Source organism: Caloenas nicobarica, chromosome 1, assembly GCF_036013445.1.
Source record: "Caloenas nicobarica isolate bCalNic1 chromosome 1, bCalNic1.hap1, whole genome shotgun sequence".
NCBI lineage: Eukaryota > Metazoa > Chordata > Aves > Columbiformes > Columbidae > Caloenas > Caloenas nicobarica.
Window position 1 is genome coordinate 67,340,643 of NC_088245.1, and position 24,689 is coordinate 67,365,331.

At 49.7% G+C, this 24,689-nt stretch overlaps 2 protein-coding genes across 5 annotated transcripts in view; one reads left to right on the forward strand and one right to left on the reverse strand.

Annotated features, from left to right (window-relative positions):
* CACNA2D4 (calcium voltage-gated channel auxiliary subunit alpha2delta 4) overlaps window positions 1–24,689 on the forward strand; it is a 125,487-nt gene that overhangs the window by 76,577 nt on the left and 24,221 nt on the right. The window lies entirely within an intron of this gene.
* On the reverse strand, window positions 573–24,252 carry LRTM2 (leucine rich repeats and transmembrane domains 2). Of its 4 annotated transcripts, none has more exons than XM_065632523.1 (5): window positions 23,683–24,252; window positions 13,065–13,196; window positions 11,441–11,602; window positions 7,081–7,671; window positions 573–4,849 (listed from the first exon to the last, which is right to left on the reverse strand). In XM_065632523.1, exons 3-5 carry the CDS (start codon window positions 11,505–11,507, stop codon window positions 4,395–4,397), a joined length of 1,113 nt encoding a protein of 370 aa, XP_065488595.1. In that variant the 5' UTR covers window positions 11,508–11,602; window positions 13,065–13,196; window positions 23,683–24,252; the 3' UTR covers window positions 573–4,394. The 4 variants fall into 4 exon arrangements, with proteins under 4 accessions (XP_065488595.1, XP_065488611.1, XP_065488603.1 ...); XM_065632539.1 differs by lacking the exon at window positions 23,683–24,252 and adding an exon at window positions 14,905–14,962; XM_065632531.1 differs by lacking the exon at window positions 23,683–24,252 and adding an exon at window positions 13,677–13,765.

Sequence of the window (24,689 nt, forward strand, 5' to 3'; positions counted from 1 at the left end):
GAACCCATGGCTCACTATTTGTTACTGTAAGTTTTATTGAACATTATGCTCTAATTAAAAAAAAAAAAAAGCTTTTGGAATCAAATTTGACCTGAATATAACTCCATTGGCTTCTGCGTTCTTACACTAGGGATTAATTTGGCCCTTTCTACTTTTATGTAATGAGCTGATTGCCACAGTATCTTATCCTCGTTACACAATCGCCCTTGTCTGGCTGTGTCCCTGGAGCACTGTGTGTCTGTGTTTCTAGATATAGGGTCTCACCTTAACTGTGTATTTAGTCCTACAGCCTCACTCCAACTACAGGTACATGCTTGCCTAGACACTGATATAGTGTGTCTGTGTGTGTATATATGTACATGTTCATTCCAAGTTCAAGCACCATGTATAGACAAGCATACACATATGTGGGAATTCAGGGGCTTTTTTGTTTCACTGGCTGTATCCCTGCAGTGTTTGCTTTTGCACGGAGTAAGGGAGAGAGGGAAGGTTACTATCAGATATCTCATTTAAACAAGAAGGAGCATAGGAAAATACATTCTTTATTATTCTTCTGTAACAACAAGCCAGAAATATAGTATACCTTTAAAAATTTTCTGCCTCATGCCAAAGAAACCTCCATTCAATCGTTTTAAGAAAATCTTGTTGCTCTCCCTCAAACAGTAACAAAAAGAAAAAGAAATTACAAGTGCCATCCGTTCCCTGCAAGAAATGTGCCTGCCTGTACCTGTACCTGTACCCAGGGGAGCGGGGGAAGCAGAAGGGGTGTTTCTGGTGGCCCTGCCAGCCCCTACATTGCCCTGGCACGTGTTGGACCTGCCTGCCCCAGATGACCATTTCCCAAGGGCAAGCACCTGCACGTGGCATTGGTACACCTGCCCGCAGCAAAGGGTGTGTTCAAGGGCTTCCCCCTGTGCATAGCCATGCCCACAGGGAGAACGGGAGCCCCTGTCCCCACACACCACAGGAACGTGTTGCCTGGGCATGCAGGGAGCACTGGGTCACATTCTGTATCCAGCATCCCACAGGAGAGCTTTGTTTCTGACCAGGCTGGGTACCATGTTCCCCAGGGTGCCAGTGGATGGTGCAGCAGCTCAGTCACACAAGGGCAGCCTGTCTTCCAGGTGTGCTGGGGAGCAAGGTAAGAGCCCGTTTGCCAGCAGCAGCCTAAAGAGGACATTTCCCAGTGAACCCTGTTACTTTGGTCTGCATGAAAGAGGACAGGTCCTTGTAATTCCAAGCACAGTATTTGCTTTCCAGTGCAGCCAGCCTTCATCTTTCTCAGCAACTCTCTTTTATCCCCTTTCCCTTCTTCTCCTTTCCTGGATGGGTTTCTAAACGTAGCAATCCCTTGTCTAGGGTTGAGATAAATCCAAACTTTCTGCCTTATAAATGAAAACAAAAAGGAAAGGATGGGCAAGGTCATTATCAGCCCCACGACACAAGATACAGAAAATATTATTAGCAATAAAGAAAAATTGGTCAGGGCCAGAAAAGGTCACAGGGAAAGTGGAGGGAAAGGAGGATTTCTCCCCTGCCCCAACCCTTGCATTGTCCCCTGCCTTCCTCCTATTCATTTTACCTCTAGTCTGTCCCCTTAAAAACAGTCTCACTCTCTTGCTCGCTCACACACACACGCACACATATACACACACACACACATATATAGATTCCATTTGTTTTGTGCAATGTCTCACCATTATTTGATGCAAGTAAAATATAGATCTATAAATATACCGCTCTGACTCAAGTCCCATTTCAAGTATGACTGCGGAGTCCAGTATGGTAAAGGGAGAAGTTCCCCTGAGAGGGAGACTGGGGAGAGGTTTGGATCCAGCAGGCAGAGTCTAGTCCTGGCTTGCTGGGAATGTGGAGCAGCAGTAACACGCGTACAGAGTCTGCACTGCACCAGTTCTGCCCTTCAGAGCGGGCTACGGTTGCAGCAGATGGGATGGTTGGAGTAGCTATACAGTGCATGGGGGAAGAGTCCTTCCTCCTCACATCTTGCCAGCCCCCCTCCTCCTCCTCTTTCCCACAAGCTGGGAGTGGGGGTACAATGTGTGCGCACACTTGGGGGTGGACTGCTTCTCCCAGTCCTTCTTCCAGGACAGCCTGGTCTTCTGCTTCCTGAAGAGCGTCCTTTTCTGTCCCATACATCCCTGTGTCAAAGGGATGTCATGCCAGAACAACCCAGAGCATCCTGTCTCTTTGCTTCCGGTCACCCTGGGTAGGCCAGGAGGGGGTTTGCCACTCCAGGCTTTGATTAACGACTTGGAATTATGTGCCCATGGGTCAGGACAACCACCTGTCTGGGACCAGAAGGGGGAGAGGAGCCAGCGTGCGTCACTTCCACAGGGATCCAGCAGCAGCGAGCAGCAGGGCTGTGAGACATCCAAAGGCATCGGGATCCAGCTGGAGCAGGGGGAAGAGGTGACGTGCCCTGGCAGGGTCCACCTGCAGTGCGTGCTGGGCTCTGAGCACAGGTTGCTAGTGAAACACCCTGCAAAGCTGGGCTGGCTGCCAGCTCGGTTCCTGATGGCAGGGATCACACCATCCACAGGCACTGCGGATGCACGACCTCCGGTGTCATCTTCCTTGCCCAGGAATACCCACTGTGACGGGTTAGAGCAGGTTACCATGGCAATGTGCGCTCTCCCCTGGAGACAGCATGTTATCCCACTTCCAGCGATACAAAATGAGTCCTTATGTTGAGTTCCTTTCAATTTTTTTTTTTTTTTACTGTCAGGTCGAAAAGAGCTGAGACTAATAGGAGGCACTGCAGTCTGAGGGCTTTCAAATCTGGTTTGGGGGAAGTCACCCTACATGACAGTGGCAGTGTGCGCGGTTGTGTGTGGGGGCACACTCATGTGCAGCTGTGAATGGCCGTGACCACAGCAGTGACGGTAAAGGGAGAGTACGTGGGCTGTGCTGCCTACCGTGCCGGACCTTTCCTGGGCTCTCCCACCTGTGGTCCAGGTTTCAGCCTTCACCTCAAGACCCTCCAGAATTCTGCTGCCTCTCTTCAGTCGCCCCAGCTGCATAACCCTGCTCCAAACACTGTTCTTGCCCCTCTTGCTAGCCACACCAGCTCTTGGGTTGTGTGTCTTCTCCCACCACCTTCCCCTAGGCTCACGCTGCTCCTCAGTATGGCTTACAATGCTGAGGCTGGTAAGCCACCTCTTCCTCTAGTCTTTCCTGATGACCCACTTCTGCTCTGCCAGTCAAACATTTCCAAATGGAGGCTTCATCTCCTTACCCTCACCATTTATGATAGAAAATGTAAAATAGAAAACAAGAGCAGACCTTATTTTTTTCATGCTGTGTACTCATTTCCACAGACTTATGCTGTAACCTTAATAACTTCTCCTCTCTCCATCCTCTCCTGCCCATTTCCACTGCCTCTGCACTATAGCTGAGATGTTTTTATTAGCTCCTCAGTGGCAGGGTGCATGTATTTTGTCTGAACCAGAAGGTGTTATGCACAGTTACGATGAGAGTAAGGTAAAGTGGCTGAATGTGTTCATGGCTTCCCGCAGAGGGCAGATCAGTCTGGGCACATGTGGCTTTCCATGTGCAGGTGGGGTGCCGGGGTGCCTGGGTGTCTGGAGCTGGGACTGACTCTGTGTGTGTGGTGGGATCAGAATGAGTCGGGCTGTGTGTGTGTACAGGAGGATGGCTCTGTATCTGTGCACCTGATGACGTGTGTGTCAGCTCACAGATTTGGACTTGGCCAGGAGCAAAAAGAGGGACACGGCACCCTCTGGCAGTGTGTTAGGGTGACACTGGTATCTTTCCACCTTTAAAAGTGAGAAGGGAAATCTCTCCCTGACGGTTGTCATCCCCTCGGAACCTTCCCTTCCTTCTGATGTGCTCTCGGCAGCACTGACTTGTAGAGTGGGCAACAACTTACTGTCACACAACAGCAGTGACCCTAAAAGTGAGGCATGGACACTTCTGGCGTCCGGTTCCTCACATCATAAGCTTTCACAGAGCTGCTCTCCGTTTGCAGAGAGCTCTTGACAGGATACAAGGTGACTCAGGACCAAAGCTGAGAGGATGACACAGGTTCCCAGAAGGTGCCAGCTGCCTCCACAGCTGACATGCGAGGGGAGCTCTGTGCAAGGGCATGAGGCACAGCAAGCACTTGAGGTCTGACTCTACTTTATTTGTCTGGGAGGGCCCAAGGGTGAAAGGACACAAAATGGGCCTGGGGCAGAGCAACAGAAATTGAGCCAGGTGCCCTGACCCCCCAGAAGCATGTTGCACTACTTGAGTGAGTGTAGCAATAGCACAGTCTGTCTGTCTGTCTGGGAGGATGTATTTTGGGAGAACCCCATGCTTGACTGCTCTCAGGTACCTTTGTTCATTGCTGTCTCTTCCTTCCTAGAGGAGTTTCATGCCACAGAAGAGATTTGTTTCTGCTCTTCATGTTCACCTTCTGTGTCACCCATGAGTGGCTGCCTCTTCTTCAGCTCCCGGTGGTACTTGGCCATAAGGGAGGCATAGATGCAACCATAAGCAGCTGCCACCACCATCATGATGCAAACAATGCCACAAACCACCCCTGCGATAATCACAGTGCCAATAGCCCGGCGCACGCTCACAGGCCTATATCGCTGTTTCTGAGGGCATCCCACGCTGGGCTCCACTTCTGTTTCTGAGCCCGATTTAGATTTGGAAGGAGTTGGGCTTCCTTTAGTGCAGGGTGGGCCAGTATTGTCCAGCACTGTGGAGCTGTTCTCATCATCCAGCTGGGAGCAGTAGTTAAACATCTCCATGGGCACCATTCGCATATCCTTCCCTTTCAGCTCTTTGGGCAGGGTACATGCCAGCTGGTCGATTTTCCCACCTGTGCCAACAGAGATAATAGGAGTGAACCACAGCTTCATCTCGATACAGTGACAGCAGAGCTAGATCCTCAGGTGAAGTAAGTGCCTATCACTCCATTCACACCTGCACAAGACTGATGAGGAGCAGCTGAGGGAACTGGGGCTGTTTAGCCTGGAGAAAAGGAGGCTGAGGGGAGACCTTATCGCTGTCTACAACTACCTGAAAGCAGGTTCTAACATGGAGGTTGTTGGTCTCTTTTTCCAAGTAACAAGTGATAGCAAAAGTGGAAATGGCCTCAAGTTGCGCCAGGGGAGGCTTAGATTGGATATTAGGGAAAATCTTCTTCACCAAAAGGATTGCCAGGCATTGGAACAGGCTGCCCAGGGAAGTGGTGGAGTCACCATCCCTGCAGGTATATAAGAGACATACAGATGAGGTTCTTAGACACATGGTTTAGAGGTGGACTTGACAGTGTTAGGTTAAGAGTTGGACTCAATGATCTTAAAGGTCTTTTTCAACTAAAATGATTCTATGATTCTAGGCATTTGCCCTACAGAAGTCAGGCATAGCAGCATTATGGTTAGCAAGTGGGGAACTGCTTTATTATAGCAGTGAGGCCATAAGATGCAGTCCCTCATGTATGAGTACATTGCTGAGTAGAGAGAATATTCAAGAGAGCCTGACAGATCCTCAGTGCTTGTCGAAGGTGGAGGGAGGAATGGCTACACCTCCGTGCACCGGGCAGAAGGAACACACATGGTATCCTTTAAAATTATTGTTTTGCCTAACTTGGAGACATTTTGCATGCCTTATCCCTCCACAGCTGGGACAGCTTCAACCATGGCAGCTGATTGGGTTTGGGTTTGACAGTAGAGCTTACAGTGTATGATATCTGGACAGACATCTTCCAGGCCAGGACACGAAAGCCCTCTGAGATCATCTATTAAGTCAGCCTCATACTGTTTAGTGAGTTATGTAAGTGTCAGTAGAACCATTTTAGAAAAGGAGAAATTAAAGCAAAAAGATAGGACCGAGCTGTATCTTCTCAATATAACAACAGACACACAGTCCCATCTTCTAACAACTAATCCATCCGCCCTCTGTGAGAATAGTGACAGATGTTGAAACAAATGCTTGAGCAAGTTTGGGCAATTTCTTTGGACAGAGAGAAAAAAGCAAACTTAACTCCATGTGCATTCCATCGACTCTGTGATATAAGAGTCAAGAAGGAAAACAAACAAAAAAAATAAAAGGGGCAGGAGGAGGAGGTGGCACTCATATGCTTGTTTGATTCTGCTCACACAAATTCATATTTCAGACCGCAGCATAGCCATAGGCGTAGACAATCTCTTCGCAGCATGGCTGTGATCAGCAGGGATGTGACAGCTGACTGTTGCTATCCGCATGATTTGAGACCCTTTCCTACTCATTGGCTCCAGCGACAGAAGGTTAGGCTTTCAGTCGTCATTCCTGTAAAAAGTGCCATCTTTCTTTGAGTCTCAGCACCTGAAAGCGTGTCATCCCGTCGACATTCCTGCTAAGTGATGCGCACCTTTCCAGCCTTCTGTATTTTGAGGAAAAGCTGGAAACACAAACTTGTGAAAAATTGCTTGGTTTGAAATGATGATTTTATAGCCAGATTATAAGGCCTGGCTTGTTAATTGGAGCTTTAGTGTGGGTTTGCTAATATTAGTTGCAGTATTTTTCTAAGTGGCACTGTCTGCTACATCTGTTTTGTTGAAAACAAACCTGATGCTTTACAGCCAAATCTGGCTTTTACTTCTTCTGGCTTAAGGAACAGAATGGCATGGTTATTTTCAAGCATGAAAAGCATTTCTTCTCTCTAGGCAGAAAGGGTGAGGGGAATCCATAATCCTAAAATTTTGATATTATTTGAGGGAAGTTCTTTCCTATCAAAAAAAAAAAGAAAAGGAAAAAAAAAAATCCAAACAAACAACAACAGCAAACCAAACAGCGATCTTTCAGATTAGAAACAAAATAAGGAAATAGGAGATCTGGGGCTGCAGAGGACTCCTCAGCCTGGCAGTGTTGCCATATGAAGGTGCAGTGGCACTAAACTGTCTCTTAGCATTGTAGCACAGTCCTCATGCTCCTTGGCTAAGATCAGGCATCTGGGTCAGCCTGACCTGCCAGATGTATCTGCCTGAGCTTCTTCCCTGCCTGTCTTTATCTGCCTTTCCGTGGAAAACCAGCGCTTCTGCGCTTGGCTCCCGCTGCGTGAGCACCTACCTCGGTAGGAGAACCACTCCATCCAGTGCTTGAAGTCTCGGAGGTTGCAGTCGCATTCCCAGGGGTTGTCCCCGACTTGGAGCTGCTGCAGGCTGGTCAGCGGTTCGAAGGTCACCCTGTCCAGGCTCTGCAGGCGGTTGGACCTGAGAGAGAGGGAGCGGAGGGCTGGCAGGTCGTCAAAGATGCCCGAGGGTATCTGGGCCAGGCCGTTGATGGAGAGATCCAGCTGGCGCAGCAGCGCCGTGTGTTGTAGCAGGTCCTTGTCCAAGGCCCGGATGCTGTTGTTCCTCAGCTGGAGCTCCGTGAGGTTCCCCAGGTCACTGAAGATGTTCTGAGGGAGCTGGTCCAAGAAGTTGTTGGATAGATCCAGCCTCTGTAGGGCAGAGAGGTTGGAAAACACTGCTCCCGGCAGGATGCTGAGTTTGTTGTTGAGAAAGAGGAAGGTCCTGGTGTTTGTGGGGATGTCTGAGGGGATGGAAGAGAGGCCCAAGCCGCTACAGTCCACTTCCAGGTTGCGGCTGTTACACTTGCAGGAGGAAGGACACACAAAGAAGGACTCGGCAGCACATAGCGACAGCCAGCAGCCAAGCACTGGTAGGTCAAAAGCAGAGGAGAAAAAGTGCAGGTATTAGAGCCGTGCTTTCCCATCCTCACCCACCGCCACCTGGAGCTCCGCTACGGCTACACCATCACCCTCACAGCGGCACTCTGCACCGCGATGCCCTGCACTGTAATGAGCTTCTTCACAGCTACATCCCTTTACTGCTGGCCTGCACCCCAGCAGCATGACTTTCCTCTTAGCCTGTTGTTTTTTTTTTTCATGAGAAAGCAAGTAAATATCCTTTCAGTTTCACAAGAAGGTCAGAATGGGGCATCCCAGGGGACTTTGCTGCCAGATACTGGAGTACTGGAACCTGTCAGAGGAGGATGGAGCAGAGAGCGCTGAGAGGTGTCACCTCTGATAAAAGACAGCTTTTTCTAAACAGGGTTGAGAGAGGAGGGACTGGTATGTATTTAAGAAGCTCTTTTTGGTTTTTTTTTTCAGAAATAGACATGTTAATGAAAAGCTTTTAAGAAAAACTAAACCAAAACAACCTACATCTCAGTGGTGCTCCTGCAACTTGAATCCTAACCTTTGTGACAGATCAGACTCAGGTCTAAGTCTAATCAGGGTATTGTTTGCTTTCCATATCTACGGTGTGTTGCGTGGGCCTTGTGGCAAGGGACTCTTTTATTAATTAGATTACTTTACAAAGGGATGACCAAGAAAGCTGTTAAAAAGTAACAGGGAGACCCTAAACCACTGGACACGTGGTACTCGCCATTGCTCTCCAATTATTTTCTGAATCCCACAGCAACAGCCCCGCAAGTATCTCCTCTAACCAATACTGCCTGTAGCAATGGAGATGAGGAAAAAAATTGCAGGTTGTTGGTTGAAGAAAGGGCTGTTAGGAAAAGGGTTAGCACACTCCCCCTTTCTCCTGCAGTGTCTCAAAGGCAAGGTCAGACAATCCACAAAACAGCATTTTTTAGAGCTGTTGTGGATCACCATTACAGACATGGGTCCAGATCCTGTGAGTGGCATCAGGACACTAGTTACCAACCCTCCCTGGGAGCCAGTAGCTTTTAAAACTCTCAGTTCTGTGACAAAGAAGTATCAGCAACACGAAAGCAAGCTTTATGCCTCCTGTCATTAGAGGAGTGGGAGTTATGTTTAAGCAGACTATGTAAAACATTTTCATCCTTCATCTTAATTCCTTTTGTGGAACTGAGATTAGTTTCTTCAATGTGGGAAGCAAATTCAGCTCCCTCGCTGTTTTTTAAGGTGACAAGTTTGAGCATTTGACTAAAACTGAAGCAGGTTTGTCTGTACGTCATGCCCTGTCCTCTCCCTTTCTCACTTCTCTTGGGAGAAGGCAGTCACTTGGGGTTGGTAGAGTCTTTCTAGGGGTGAATGGTAGCTAAAGTGGATGTCTTTATCATCTCATGGTTCCTTCTTGGACTGGAAACCAGATTGTTCTGTCCTGGGTTTTTTTTTTGTTTGTTGTTTGGTTTTTGTTTTTTTCCAGAGAACCAACAAGCAGGTGTTTTGTTTCTTAACCCCAAAAGGAATTGCGAAAGGATTGCCATAGGAGAGGGGTTCAGTGGAGTCCCATGCTCTGGAGAAGCTCTGCCTGGAACATCTCTGCAGTCAGCCATGCTCTTCCTCTCTTCCCTTGCGCCACTCTCTCTAGAGTTTAGTCTGCCCCATAGCCTAATTTTTTATATTAACTTGGCTTCTGTCAGCGATGCTGCCTTCACACTCAAACCCTGTCATCCTGCATAGGGCCTTTTTGTGTTCCCATGATCCTTGTGAGAGTTGTTGCATTTGTGGACGGGTAGCCTAAGGAGAACTACACAGTTTGGATCCTAAGCTATACGACTTTACTGAGGACCAAGAGATAAGTGTTCAGAGAGAGCATCTCAGCTCTTTTTCATTTCATCCATCTTTTACAATTCCTTCAAGATTTTTTTTTTCTCCTACAGTTGAGATGTCGGGTATACACCAGCCCAGGCTATGCCAGTCTTTTTGCTCTTTTAATGATAATTATGGATCCTTATGGTGGAATACAAAAGAGATCTTTACTCTGAGCACCTCTGTGCTTTCTTGTCATGCAAAGGTTAGGGTCAACAGCAGAGACTGCCATGAAAGCAGTTCATAGCCCATGGACTGGCACAGTGCAGGTACTGTCTGTCTGGCTGATATTTAATTCCATTCAGAATACATCGCACTCTTGTTTAGGGAGAGGGTTAAAAGAATGGGAGCTAGAGTGGGGAAGGGAGAGAGCCATGAGTCACTCAAGTGACCCTGTATTTTCCTGGATGCTTAACAAAAGTACAGTATTAATAATAGATTGACAGCTGTGATGATGAGATAACACTTAGCTGCTTTGTACACCAAGAAACGCAAGAGCAGACTGTGTGTAATGCTATACGGGTGGCATTCTGTTCAGGGCTTATCTCTCAAAATGCCTACCCACCACCAGCCCCGACTGGGTGGCTGTGGGGTTCCACCAGTATGCATGCTGGCAGCGGCTGGTAGGAACAAAGTCTCAGGCAGCTGCTGTGGTTATGTTCGGGAACTGGATTTATGCCAAGTTTCTGCAGCCGTGTAGGATGTGCCAAAAATGTCTTGTTGTTACCCATATATTGCTCTGTGCTCTTGGAAATATTTTACTAAAATCATAGAGAGATGGTCTGATTTCATTTTCAGTCCCTGCAAGAGATGCATCCACTAGGATGTAAGCTGAGACCAAGGAATTCATCTCACTGGTTAGGATGCATGCAGCTCCACAGGGAAGAGAGGCAGGGAAGTAATAGACAGAACTTGAAACTGTCTTCCAACCCTACAGAAGGATGTGTAGCATGTGTTTTCGTGTTAGGGGAAGATGAAGTTACTTTGTGGGGTGTTTGGTGACTCTAGTAGGTGGCAGAAAGCTGATCCAGGTATATCAGATTAAGTCAAGACTCAGTAGCATTCATTATAAATAATTTATGCAGCAGTCTAGTCTGTGAGGATGCCTGTTTTCTGAAGAAGGAAACAGTTGCCCCGGCTTCTTACAGTGGCAGCCCCAAATTTGATCAGGGGGCAGGAACAAGGAAAACAACAGACCTGCTCAGCTCCCTGGGCATGCAGTATGGATGGACACCCTCCAAGTGCTCACTTTCCTCCACTATGGTTCCCAGATGCCCCTCTGAAGTGCAGGTACATTCCCTGATCCCCACATCACCCTAGCAGTCTCTGCTCTGCGCTCAGGAATACTGTAGCAGATACCCCAGTCCACTGGGAAGATGCACAGGCTGAACTTTTACAATTTAATTTAAAAGAGATCTTCTTTATTTACTCCTTGATTTTCACTACATGTGGCAGTGCCCAGTGGGAGAATTCTGCATTTGCATCCTGCATCCCTTCTAAAATCTGTCACGACTTCTGCTATAAGGATCCGTGACCCTTGCTCAGCAGCCTACGTGTAAACCCCTACCACAGAGAGGAGTCTGCAGCTTACAGGATGCTGATCTGAGAAGTGTTCAGGGCGGATCTTTGTGCGGTGGTATCTGTCTCGCTGTTTCTCACCTGCCAGGCCCACTGGAATTCAGAAGCAATCATCACTCACTGTCCCACTTTAAGCCCATCTTCATCTTTAGAGTCCCGCTCTCCCTCCCAGCTAGCCTGGCCTCTAAAGGAATCAGGAATTAGTTCAAACATCTCCATTCTTAGCTGTCCCTCTCCCCTGTTCTTAACCCTGATGTGACCTATTTTCTTTCCACTCCCTTGACAAACAGGATCACTGTACTTAGTACCTGAGCAGGTGTTACTTACAACAAGCCTCTTGCCACCTCATGAGGAACCCACTCCTCCACCGGTGGCCAGCAGTTGTAGGCAGCATTGTTGTCTTCTCCAGCGTGTCTTCACATCCACCAGCCAGCCTGGCACACAGCCTCGGAGGGAGGAGGAATGACCTTGTAGCCTGCCTGCCGAGTCCTGGAGGGGGAGAGCAGAGCAGAAGCGGGTGGGATTCAGTTCCCTGGGTACACGACGTGGGGCTGGGCTGGGCTCAGTGTTGCCTTTCCCCCTCCCCAACTAGAGTGTTGGCTTTGAGGCATCAGCTGCGTTTTGGAGGAAGGATGGAGGATGTTTCAGGAGGCGCAGCGTGATGAAGGTTCAACATTAATTCACTCTGAACATTGCAGTACAGAAATAAGGCCTGATTCACCTAAGTGCAGAAGAGACAAGTCTGTGTTTGAATCGCCTGCTACAGGAGCTACATTACCCTCATGCTCAAGGTTAACGGGATGAATTGCTGAGGTGCTGCTGCCAGGGCAGCAGACTCCAGCTCATTCCCTGTCGCCACCATGCAGGCTGGTACCACCTGTGCATCCTCACCCTGACGCACGGCTCAGGCTCTCCAAGGTCTGGGCACCAGCAGCTGCCAAGCCACTTCTCCCCAATCCCCGAATTCCCCACCAGCGCTTCCTTTCTGTTCTAAGGTAAAATGGATGTGATGGCAAGAGAAGGGCTGAGCAAAAACACAGCTCCAGCTTGGGGATTCCACACTGCAGCAACTGCAGGAGCTGAGGAGCAAGCAAGCCTCGGAGGAGAAAGGAGGACCTGGGGCAGGAGAGACTTGAGCGGGAGTGTTGAAAAGAGAGGAATTACATCTTAATTAGAAGAAGGAAAAATGCTCAGTCTAATTAGAAACTCAAAGACCATAAACTCTCCCCTGACAATAAAAGACTGACAACAGGTTCCTCCTTCCCTCCCGCTTCCCTTTTTTATACAGGCAAGCAGGAAAAGGGAAAACACCGTGGACCCTCCTGTTCTCCTGCTTGCTCTTTGACGTGCCACCCACAGACACAGCAGCAGTTAGAGGGACACATTCCAAACAAGATACAGAAATAAACCATCCTCCATCCCCTCTGTGGGGCTCTGACAACATCTACAGCCTTTATTTTAGCTGGGCGCTGCACTCCCACCGGGACACTCTCCCCACACACGTGCCAGCTGCTCCCCCTCCCCCAGGCTCCCATGACTGATTTATTTTATATAGGAATGTAAATCATATATTTAAATTAGCATCTCGGTGAGAAAGACAAGTAGGTTCGGTGCCTGGACTGGTACATTTTGCAAGGCTATTTAGATCATTTACCCAAATGCCAGTGCACCAAGTAGATTAATACCTCTCACGGCACCAAAACTGATCCAACCTTCACTCACTGCAGCCCCCCGCTCCCCAAACCGAGCTGGAGCCCTTTCCCTGCAGTCCATGCTAAAGGAGAAGCCGCAACAAATAGCTGTCCCCAGTCGGTGCTTGCGCTCACCCTGACTGAGAAGGAGACTTTCAGCCTTCCCCTTATCAATGTCTCCATCCTAAATGCCACCCCTAAAGTCTCCTGTCCCCGGCTGTTGGTATCGACAAGGAGGATGAAAAGCCGCAAGCACTTACCTGGAGGGGCTCTGCCCACAGCTACTGCCACCTGCCTGCCCGGGCACTGTCCAGTTACAGCCTCTTCCTTCCCTCTGCCTCCTTGACTTTCCCTCCTCAGCTGCAGGCTTTCCGTGTGCTCTATTTAACTCCCTACAGCACAGGAATAAACGGCAGAGTTAAGCTGACAGCCACAGAGCCTTATCTGCCTGCTGGATAGCGGGAGTCGATCAGCTCCAAATCCCGCCGCCAAATGATCGCATCCTTGCTCTCGGCATCAGGGGCTGCCAGCCATGCTCTGTCTTTCCCCTTTCCCCACCTTCACTCCATCTAACTTTGTCAGGGTTATAGATAGCTCTGTTCCTTGCACTCTTGCCTTTTGGCTCTGTTTTGTAACACCCCATCTGTATCAGCTGGCTTGGCTCCAATCAGGGGGGCTAAGCTTTAAAAAAAAACAAACCAAAACAGCTTCCTTGGGTGCTTTGTGACATAGCTTCCCTCTGTGGTGTCCCCTCAGCCCAGGTCCCCACTCAGGCCATGGGCTGGTGTCCCCCCCATTCCTCTTGCTGCTCTCTGCAATTTGGCCACACCATCCCCAGGGGACAGTGCGGGGCTGGAGCAGGACTAGCATACCCGGGTGCAAGGATGGTGACAGGGTCAGGGTCTCTGCCCCTCGCTCCTGATGCTCTGGCAAGGCAAGTCCAGCTCTGGCACTGGTTTCTGGTACCTCACCGGCGCCTCTGCCTCTCAGGCAGCCCCAAGGCTCAAGCACAAAGTGCAGGGTGGGAGGAGCAGCTGTGTATAAATAAACCCTTTCCCTATGTTTAGAATTTATTACAGTGCATAGTGATTAACACCTGTTCAGGCTTTAATGCTGTCTCCTGCGCTGCAACATGCACAAAGATGGAGGCGCCTTGATAAACCCAAGATTATTTTAAATGCATGTCACATAAACACAACACTCCCTGCCCCATAGATAGCAGCCACCCTTTGTGCACTCATACACATGTTTATAAGACTTTAAAGCAGCTATCTTCATGTACGTATGCAGATATAGGTGCAAATCTAGCTTACTTTTACAAATGTGTACACAGAGTTGGACCTGCACACATGCCAGGAACTCTTTTGTGACTTCCATGATTTGCACAAAACTGCCTGCTTCTCCAAGAATAACATAAGCTCAGGTGGCAGAGCAGTAGATTTGGGATAGGTAGCGGTTCCTGACTGCTGAAGTGTAAGGGACAATAAGCTTCTGCATTTAGGCTTTGAAGTAGTATGTTTATGAGAAATTTTAATTCCAAGGATGCAGAAAAAAACAGTTTCTCCCGTGCATCTATCGCCCATAAGCACTTTAGGCCCTTAGAGCTTAATATTCTGCAGCCAGGAGAGAGCAAGGAGACAGAAAAGACTTTTAAGAGTTTCTTTTTTAAAGGTTTTCTTTGACTTGTCTTTAATTCTGACTTAGTTAGCTGTTTTACTGTGGCCCAAGAGATGCCTTCTGCTCCGCAGAGCACCAGGCCAGCTGCGCTCACTGCCAATGCAGCACTGGAAACCCCAATAGTCCTGGGGCAACTAACACCTGCCCACACCTCCAGGCTCTCCAGAGCACCACCAAATCTATCCGGCTGCTTTCAGCCTGACAGCCAGGGACTTTTCCAGCAGCAAGGACTCTGCCAGACCTAGGAGTGCCCCCCATACACCCCCAGCCCAAGAGGAGAGGCACTATGCCATCCATTCTGAACTAGCGTGGCATTGCCTGGGTTTGGGGGCTCAAGGCTGATCTGCATCACTGGAGCTCAGAATGCTCTGAAGTCACTCAAGGGTTCCATAAACCAGACATTAGTCTTTTTTCCAGGCTTACTAGATGGTTCCTTCTCCCTGGAGCAACGTGTCAGCCGAATGCCCTGTGATCCATGGGACACAGTGTCCTGAGCTTTCCTCCATGTGCTTGGAGTTGATTCTCTTTTCCAGATTCTGGAGAAATGAACAGAGCAGTCTGTGGGGCTGGCGATGGCCTTTTCTTCTTGCCGTTTGATATAGGACAGTAAAAGACAGAGTTTCAGCTCAAAGCAACAGAATGAAATCATCAATTTCTGGCCCATGGGCTCCAGTGGCCAAAAATACACTCAGCTGAAGTGCCACTTGGACATTTGGCCTGCTGTCAGACTCTAGAGGACTCTCTAATGAGGATTCCCCTAATTAGCTTGAACAGGGAACTTTACTGCTGGGGGGGAGATGCTGAGGAGATTGTAATGACTCTACAGCACTTGCCAGGCCATAAAAGCTGCAGCAGGCACTACCACTGTCTTGTGCTTCACCTCTCCCTGCCCAGACACCAGTAATGTTTGCAGCATCACTCTAAAGCCCAAGCTTTCATAAGCCAGGTCTCAAGGAGCACACTGTGAGGGTAGGGAGGGTTTCAGTTCCCTGCATCCACATTCTGTTTTAGTTACACTTCCCAATTTTGTGATACCTTCTATCCAAAGATTTCCATTTACTTTACAAATGGCCCTTACCACAGTTGTAGGTGGTGGTTGTGTTATTTTATATTTAATGACCCCCCAGAAGTAAGGCTGAGGTTGTAACCTGTAGTGCCTCTGCTGTAGGGAGGTGGATAAAGCTATCCCATTTTCCAGACAGGGACACTGAGGCTAGAGAGACAGGTGACTGTGTCACTCGGATGAGTTGCAGTCAGAAACAGAGCCCAGCAACCTCTGTCTCTGATTATCTCTCCTAGTCCCTAGCACTAACCCTTGGATCATGGCTCAGGGATCAGACTTCGTTAACAGCCTGGATTACGAGCAGTGGCAGGGCATGCGGGTGACCTATATTACAAAAGGGTAGGTACCAGAGGCTGCAACAGATGCCAGCAATAAATTATCAGGAAGTATATGCTGACATTCATCCCTCCCCGACGCTCTCCTTGACAAGAGGTGGCAAAGTCCCTTTCTCCTTTCTAATGCTGAATTGCTTTAGCCTTTATCAGAAATGCAGCAGGGTGAGGGAGGACACTTAAAGGAGATTCTCTTTTTTCCCTCACCTTTCCTTGTTGCTTTTAAGATTCCTGTTTATTATCATCACCCATAATGTAGGGGGACAGTGGTACCGCAGAGTCCAGTGATTAAAGTGTGTTGTTCTGTATTTTGTTCCTGCATCAACCTTTGGGGGAGAAGAGTTGGCACAGAGGGCAGGGAGACACAGCAGCTGTGGGGTCTGATCGCAGCAACCAGAACTTAATGAAGTAACCTGTCTGATGAGTCCTAGTGGGGAATTGTGCCCCTGACAGTACCACAAGTGGGTTTAGATGGCATGGAGTTAATGCCCATTCTTGGTCCTCCAATTTGGTAGGTTGGTCTAGCAAATTATTGACCACAAGAGGTCACCTTGTCTCAGCTCCTTATTTGTTGTTTATTTGGACTGCAAAACACCCAGAGGTGGCAGCCAAGCTCAGGAGCTCTGTAGAAACATACAGTGTGTTGCTGCCCCAGTGAGCTTCTAAGCTAAATAGCTGGGGGCTTCATTTCCAGCACTTGCCGATTTATTAACACATGTTCAGGATTCATTAGTGTTGTGCTGTCACAATCAATGGAAAGCACATTTTAAACTCACACGAGAAACCCAGCTGCAGAAGAAATGGTGCCATCTGACTTGCAGTGATCGATCACAGCTATGCAAAACACCTCATACAGAAAGCTGTAAAGTAGAAAGCGTGCAAAACCTCCTTGGTGTTGTAAGGGACTCTGCCACATTCCTGACTTGGTGTGAATAAAAACTTTACCCTGTTCTCTGGGACATGAAGAGGTCAAAAAGCTTCTGATTTTTGGAATGGCAATGTGTAGGCACCTCTGAAATGCAAATGTGATTGGTGTTAAAAAATGTTTCTGCCCTAAGCCCCTCCAAGAAAAATCAACTTTATCCCCATTTTATGGAGAGGTAAACTACGACAGAGGTAAAACTGGCTGATGAGTTTGACTGGCTGAAATTTCAGCTGCCCAGCTCTTGATACCTTGCCATGAGCCCACATCAGTTCCCCACTCAAGATTTTCAAAGCTGCCAAGTGTAGGGCTTGCGCTGGATCACTTGGGCTTGTAAATGCTCTCCTGTCCTGCAGTGGTGATTTGTAGGGCTTATCAAAGTTACACAGACTAAAGGAGTTTTGGTGGGGCTTTCCCAAAGTTTCCTGATAGGCCTGTGCCAAAATCAGGAGAGAATCCAGTTTTCTTGATCCCTTGTCCTGTACCTTAAGCAGGAAACTTTATTTGCATGCCAAACCTCCTTGACCAATGCACAACAGTGAAATTTGGAGATATTGGCAGGGCTGGAAATATCAAAGGCATCAGGCCCCGTCAAACCCTCTGAGAAAGCACAGAGCATCTGAAGGGGAGCCAGGGCGGGTAGCACCGATGGGAAAGACCCAGATTGCCACAGAGATGTGGGATTCCTTGGGAAGCTGTGGAAGCAGGTGGGGGGAGCGGGATATCCAACACAGGAGTGACAGGAAAGTCCCAGCACGGTGAGAGAGCGGCAGATGGAGAAGGCCCAGAGCAGCAGCAGGAGGAGAGCTGAGGGGGCAGCTGACAGGAAGAAATCCAGCCATGTGTGTGCCAGCATCTTCTCCGAACGCGACAGACCACGTGCATGTTTCCTCCGTGCGAAAGGGAGGCAGCTGAGAAGCAAAGTGGGTGAGGGAGTGGGAGAGGGGCTCAGAGGAGGGACACGTGAGCTGGCTACCCAGTTTCCTGCTCTTTTTTCTTGCCACAGAGTGATGTTGTCGTTCTTCTCACTGTTGGCAAAAACTGGTAGCTGAGTGAGATGTGGATGGGGGTTCTACATAAAGACCGAGATAACATTTTCTGATCCAGCCGGGAACAGTTGGCTGTGGGTGGTGGCTTGTCACCAGCCCTGCCAATTCTAATCCAGATCCCAGTTTTTCTCATTCTCTCAGCTGTGGAGTGAAGAGCCTTTTCTATGACTTTAATTTCCTGCAGGGGTTAATCCTGTGGCCAATAGCAGCTCATGCCCTTAATCCTTGACAGAAGGACTATGGCCGCTCCTGACCCAGCAGGTCTGAGGGAGCCACCCTTCTGCTCCCCATTCCTCCTTTACACCCCACCAGCATCCTTCAGCTCACTGGCATTTAAAATGCCGCTCCTCCCTTCCTGCCAAGCCTACCGTGGGGGTGTGGGTGCGTGGCACAGCCCAGGGAGAGGCTCTGGGCAGAGAAAGCGGCTTGGAGGGAGAATCCTGGTTCTGTGGTCCTCATTCCCCTCCCCAACACACACACAGGTGTTTTCCACACTTCTTAGTTGGTTGGTGCCCTGGATCCCAAAGTAATCCCTTTCTTGTTTTTATTCAGGTGGTATGCAAGAAGGAGGGTATGTATGGGCCCACATTTGTGAAGGATTCTCTGAGGGCTTAGAAATTTTGAAATGACCCAGTACCTTCCCTGGGTCTCCCATTAGGGGCAATGGATGCAGCAGGTCCATAAGAGGGAAGATACCAGCCTGTCTGAGATGAGAGATACATTTACATGGAGGTGCATCAATTTAGCAGGAAAACAGGAAAACGTAAGTTTTTTTATTAATGTAAGCTCTCAGTTCACAGTTCTGTCCCTGGGGTGCTAGGCCAGGCGTCTATCAAACAGTGTGGCCAGACTGCCAAATCAAGAGGCTTCCAGATCACTATCAAGAAACACCTGTTATATCATATGGGGGACAGGGCACTTCAGCCATAAGCCTTTCTCCTTGTGCTTCCTCATTCCTAGAATCAGATGAGCTTCTGCAAGCTTGGGTGGTCCCCTGCGCACAAAATGTCCCATACTTGCTTGTTTGCCATCATTCTTGTCTGCATTAGCCCAAGAACTGGCTTTGCCTTTTTTCACAGCAATATACCAAGCCTGCAAGCTCACTAGCCTTCCTAGTGCTTGACACTTGTTACTTTTGCTTCTGGTGGAGAAGCTGTCACCGCAGCTGCTGAGAGAGTCCCTTCTCCTCTTCCTCACCCAGCACCTTGGCTGTTCATCCCCAGCTGCAAGCCTCTCAGGATGAGACCCCCGGCTGCAAGGGTAGTGACTTGCCACTTTGGCAGTTGGAGCAGGAGGAGAGAGAGGAGGTAGAAAATATGGTGGGACAAGGGAAGAACTTCACTGCTGCCTCACCTCACAAGCCTGTGCCCCAGGCATGTGCACAGGGGCAGGGATCATCCATGCATGCACAGCGGTGGGGCAGAGTATGAGGTCCCAGCAGTAAAAATCCTCTCTGCCTCTTATCATAAGGGGATCAGTGACCCAGCATGCACACAGCTCCTGGCAAACCTCCCAAGGAAAGGCTGACTCTCTTTGTTTGCACACGATGCATTTATACTGAACTCTGAAGGAGACCTCTTTCTGCCTTCCTGAGTTGCATAGATCTGCTTCACTTGGTTGCCACTGTGGCATGAGGTTGGCAACGCTGCCTGTAAAAGAGAGCCTGGAGCTCTTCTTGCCCTTCCCCATTGATCCCCATCGCCTTCCCAGAGCATCCAAGAGGAGCGTCCCCACAAAGTCCACACAAACTGCCTGGGGTCTGGGCTGCAGCCTGTAGCTCCAGGGCTGCCTGAGTATCTCTGGGACACATGCTCTTTACAAGCTGGGAACATTGCCTATAGCTCAACAAGATGTGGTGACAGCTCTCACAACCCAGAGCTGCCGCCAGGGATATTTGGATGCATCTGGGTTAGCACACACACCACAGCCCATGCTGCAGAGCTTGCTGGGGCTGGGGAGGGTCGTCGCATATGGTGTCTCTTTAGTTTTCTGGAGGGTTTGCAGCCACAGAAGAGATACAGGCATGGCAATGTTCATATCTCATCAAAATCAGTAAATGCAAGTGGTGTGGAGAGCAGGGCACACCTTCAGTGCCTCTGCCCCCACTCAGGTACCTCACAGCAAAATTCTCAGGTACCTCACAGCCACAGCAGCAGCACACCCTGCTTTGGAGAGCACCCGCAGCCGAGACCCAGGAGTGGAAGGAGAACCTGAGTGATGAGTGTGCTAAGTTTCCTCTAACAGCTCCTCTCCAGACTCACGGTGTGGTCCTACTTTTTTATTCCTCATCTGAGGGCATGGTCCATGGGGAAGGAAGCTCCCCAGCTTCCCAGCCTCCTTGGAGTGAGGAGGAATGTGGTAGCAGGGCTTCTCTTCAGAGTAACAGCCTTTGCTTGCAGTCAGTCTTGAAGTTCAGACTTGTATGGCCTTGCTGTAAATTTGAGTCTCAGTCCTTCCTGTGGTGGATGTGGGACGTTGCAGTGTATAAATAATGGAAAGTCTCTTGTTTTCCCATTCATCAAAACAGAATCAAGAAAGTGTCTTTTTTTTTTTGTAATTGCCATATGATAAAATATGCCATTTGGCTTGCAAAGCCGAGCATTTAAATGTGAGCTAATACCTGCACAACGTCAATTCAGCCACTTGCATGTACGCCTTACAACACAGCCTTTGCTTACCCCAGCAGGTCTTGTTTCTTTTTTTCACAGGACCCTGTCCCATGCTCAGTGCAAAGGACACCTGATACTTCAGCTAACAATGAGGATGTTGTAATAAATAAGGCTATTTTTATATGGTCAGCATTAAATATTAAACCTCAGTTTTGGCATGTAGCCACAGTCTATACATTCCTAATTTCGTGGGTGCCCAACATGAGGCCCTAGGGGCCATTTTGCAGAACTGCTGAGCGCTCACAGCTGTTTTCCAAAATGCTGGCAGCTTTGCCAGCAAACTGGTACAGTCTGGAGGGCTCAGTGGCACCAAGAGCCAAGAGGCCCCAAGCTCTAGTCCTGCACCTGCTGCTCCTTCCCCGTGTGGCTAAATGGGAAGTCTCATTTCCCTTCAAAAGCAAGGAAAATAACCACTCTCTTTTGCCTCATCAAGAGCATAAATTCTCTATCATCAGCTACGAGGCAGTTGCAGCAGTGAACATCTTCAGAACACCACAAGACAATGAATAATGATGTATTGCCTGCAGGGCTTGGATGGCAGGCAGTAAACAAATAAAACAGGCAAACACTTTGCAATACCAAAAATAAAATAACAGCCCCCTGCTTCACTGCCTGAGCATCGTGTAGCTGGTGCCCTGAATGAGGCAGCTTCTGAAAATACAGTGCGTGATCCCACCAGTCAGGACTGCAACCCGGTGCAGATGGCACGCTGCCCTGAATCCTGACATTTCCTAACTTTCAACTGCTTGTTTTTGCAACGCGAATAAAACCATATTTCACGTAATCCCACCCCTCGCAGGTGGAGCAACTTTTCCTTCCATCTCTGCAGCCTGGAATTGAACTGGTTTATAGAAAAAAAATTTCTTCTTGCTATTAGGATGCCCTCAGCCACACAAAGCATTTTCGTGAGCCAGCATTTTGGTAAAGCCATAGCAGGAGTAAGGTATGTGTTACAAGGTATTTCCATGCAGTAGGGACAGAAACAGCCCAGGACTCGAACTCCAGCTCCTTCCCACTGAGAGCTGGAGTATGTGTCATGGTGTAGCACTCTGGAGCATTACCCAGCTGGCAGGAGCATCCCAGTATAGTCATTTGAATTACGGCTTGAGACACCCAGGGCTGGGATAGATGTCAAGCGGTGTAAGCAGCTGCTTGTAACCAAACATGGCAAGTGAAGGAAACTGCTTGGTCTCTCTTTTGAATCAGCAACAGGCAAATGCTGAAGAGTCACTGAAGAACTGCCTAGAAATGCCCTCCCACAGGCCAGAGCCTGTCCCCATCCTGTTACAGCCTCTGCTGCTCCCTGGATGCTCCTCTCCAGGTATCCTCATGGCCCTGTGCTGCTGCTGGCGCTCCCTGCCGCACCGAGATGCAGGTCTGCCTTCATGAGCCTTCTGTGGTGCTGAAAAGCCTAGAAAATCCTTCCGCTTCAGGTTGAGAAAAGCCGGAGGAAGGGCAGGGAGCTGGAGTAGCTGATGAAGATATCCGAGCTAGGGGGTGCACCTTGCTAGCATGTGGCATTCACTTTGCTGGAGGCAAGGGTAAATCTATGATCTGGTGTGAAAATTGCATAAGAGGGCTTCCCCCCTTTCTCTTTGCAAACAGCCCCTTTGCTCAGGATTTACCATAATTCTTCCAAGTGGGCAAGATACGCTAACAGAGACTGCACTGATGTCTGACAGGGAGACAACTCCCGCAAGCCTTTCGCTCATGTGGAATAATTCCCTTGCAAATGTTGTTTGCCCACAGCAGTTAGAGGAGGATCCACCCCCCAGCCCCCAACAGACCTGAGTGACAAAGCTCAGAAGAAAAATGGTCTGCAATTCTGGAAAGGCGCTCCCTCCTCCTCACTGCCAGAAACGTCCCCTGCTTTCTGACAAGTCCCTGTGTGCCTTTAAGGGTCCCGCTGTCTTTTAAGGGTTTTCTTCTTTAAACCCTGCGAGAGCAGCTGCTCCAGTCCTTCCCCAAATGACATCTTCATTTCTCCCTGCATCCTTGGGTGGCAGATCAGGCACTGACAGCAGAGCAGTGCTGTACCCTGCTCGACACTGTTGCCATCAGGGATGTGCTGGACATGCCACATTCAGGTTACCTGATGGTCCATTTGGTGGGCCTGGGGCATCCTCTCTCCCCAAAGTGGGACAGCTCCAATTTTACATGTCTCTCTTAATTAGCATGAGGTGCAGTGGCAGTAATAAACTGAGCAGGCAGCAGGAGAAGGGCAGAATGCCCTGAGTGGGATGTATGTCTGCATGTGTCTGTGCATGTGTATATATGCGCATGTGTGTACATGCACACACACACTAACACTCACATATATACCCCTATCCATAGGGGGCTTCACATCAGCTTATTTGGGACCTCATTCTCCTCCTTGCCTCCCAGGCAGTGCTGGAAAAGGCTATGAAGTTTCTCTGTGCTGTGTTTCACCCCCACCCTCAGTGCTGTGCCTTCCACCCAAAAGTTCAGAAATCGCAGGCTCAGCCTGCAGAGATGCTGGAAGCAACTTCGGACTTATTTTTGTCTCCACTTGTGAAACAGCATCCTTCACTTCATGTCCTGTGGTCGTGTCTGTGAGCTTTGTGAGTGAAATTGTACATGCACACATATACACACATACATACACACTCCCCAGCCTAAAGCCTGTTTACTGAATGCTGGACCTGTCCAATTCTGATCCTCACTTCTCCATTTTAGGCTGTTCTTACTAAGACAGCTGAGACTTAGCAAAGCCACCATGGGCCAGGTGAGTGGCACCTTGCATGCTGGCCCCTCTCACAGCCCTGAGGAGGGGACAGAAGCCAGGGCTTTCCAGGAGCTGCCAGGCACCCGGTGACCACAGCGCCTGAGCTGCCCGAGCTGCAGCGAAAGACGCTGGTGCCATTCACAGCTGGGAGAAGTTGCTCCCAGTTGCCCGCGCTGAAACTGGACTGGAACCAGTACCAGCAGCCTCTGCGGCAGGGTTGTCGTTCTGCCTTATCGGGAAGCTCGCTGCCCATCAGCCTCACACAACCAAGACTCCTGCACCGTGCCCTCTGGCAGATGGTGCTACCCCCAACCACTGCTTTTCTCCCCAGAGGAGCCGGTTTCTGGGGGGCAGCCCCACTGATCTCGCATAGCCAAGGAGGGGGTGGGGGAAATGCAAAAGGGAGACATCTCTACTTACCTCTCTCTGGCTGGAACGGACCCTCCTGTGAGAACAGCAGCTCTTCCAGTGAACCCGGTACAATCCCAAAGCAAATCCAGCAGCAAGTCCCTCGGTTGCCAGCCGGGCTCTCGGCTCTCCTAGTTTCCAGGAGCCCCTCCTAGCCAGCCGCTCGCCCCGCACGGAGGGCAGAGGAGCCACACGGCGAGATGGCAGCGTGGGAAAGGGACTGTAATCCTCCGTAAATAATAAATAGGGGGAGAGGGAAAGAGAGAGAGAGGCGGGAGAGGGAGCGACTGCGCGCAGGGAAGTGACAGCTGGGGGTACATCTGCGGTGGCACAGCACACACACAGGAGCGCGCACAGACAGTGCAGAGGAGTCACCCCGCCAGGCAGGCAGGATCTGCTCCCAAACACCCAGAGGAAGGAGCTCGGGAGGATTTCATTTCTTTCAACCCATCCTGGAGAAGGGGCAGTTGCTGTCAGTCCCTCTGTCTCTCTCCTCCCCGCCTTGCCGCCATCCTTCTCAGGGTGCGGGGAGCCAAGGGGATAGAGGAGGGGTGAGGAGATGCCGGGGTGGGGGGAGCTCCCCGCAGACCCCTGGGAGGCAGGTTGTTCAGGCACAGGTTATGAGAGGAGGCACCCAGCTGAACGCCTCCTCCCCTTCCTCCATCCCTCCCCTGCCTGGTATGGCTGATGACAATAAACCCAGAGAGAAAGGCGTGAGGAGGAGGAGGAGGAGAGACAAGCCTTGGGTTTTGTCTAGGGGTTAGGTGAGTGGCTGCAGCCAAGGCAAGGCAGCAGGGGAGAAAGCCAGGGGCTTGGGAGCAGGGCACCCCTTTCCCACTGGTGCTCTGGAGACGGCGGGGGGAAGCAGTGTCTGAGACAGAGATTTAAGCGAGAGGTGCCAGTGGTGGGCTGGCTGCATCCTGCCCAGCCACACCAAGCATCCCCAGCAGCTGAGCACCGGGGCTACTGTAACGCTCCCCTGCCTGGATGCAGCACAAGCCAGTGTCTGTTTCCTTGGG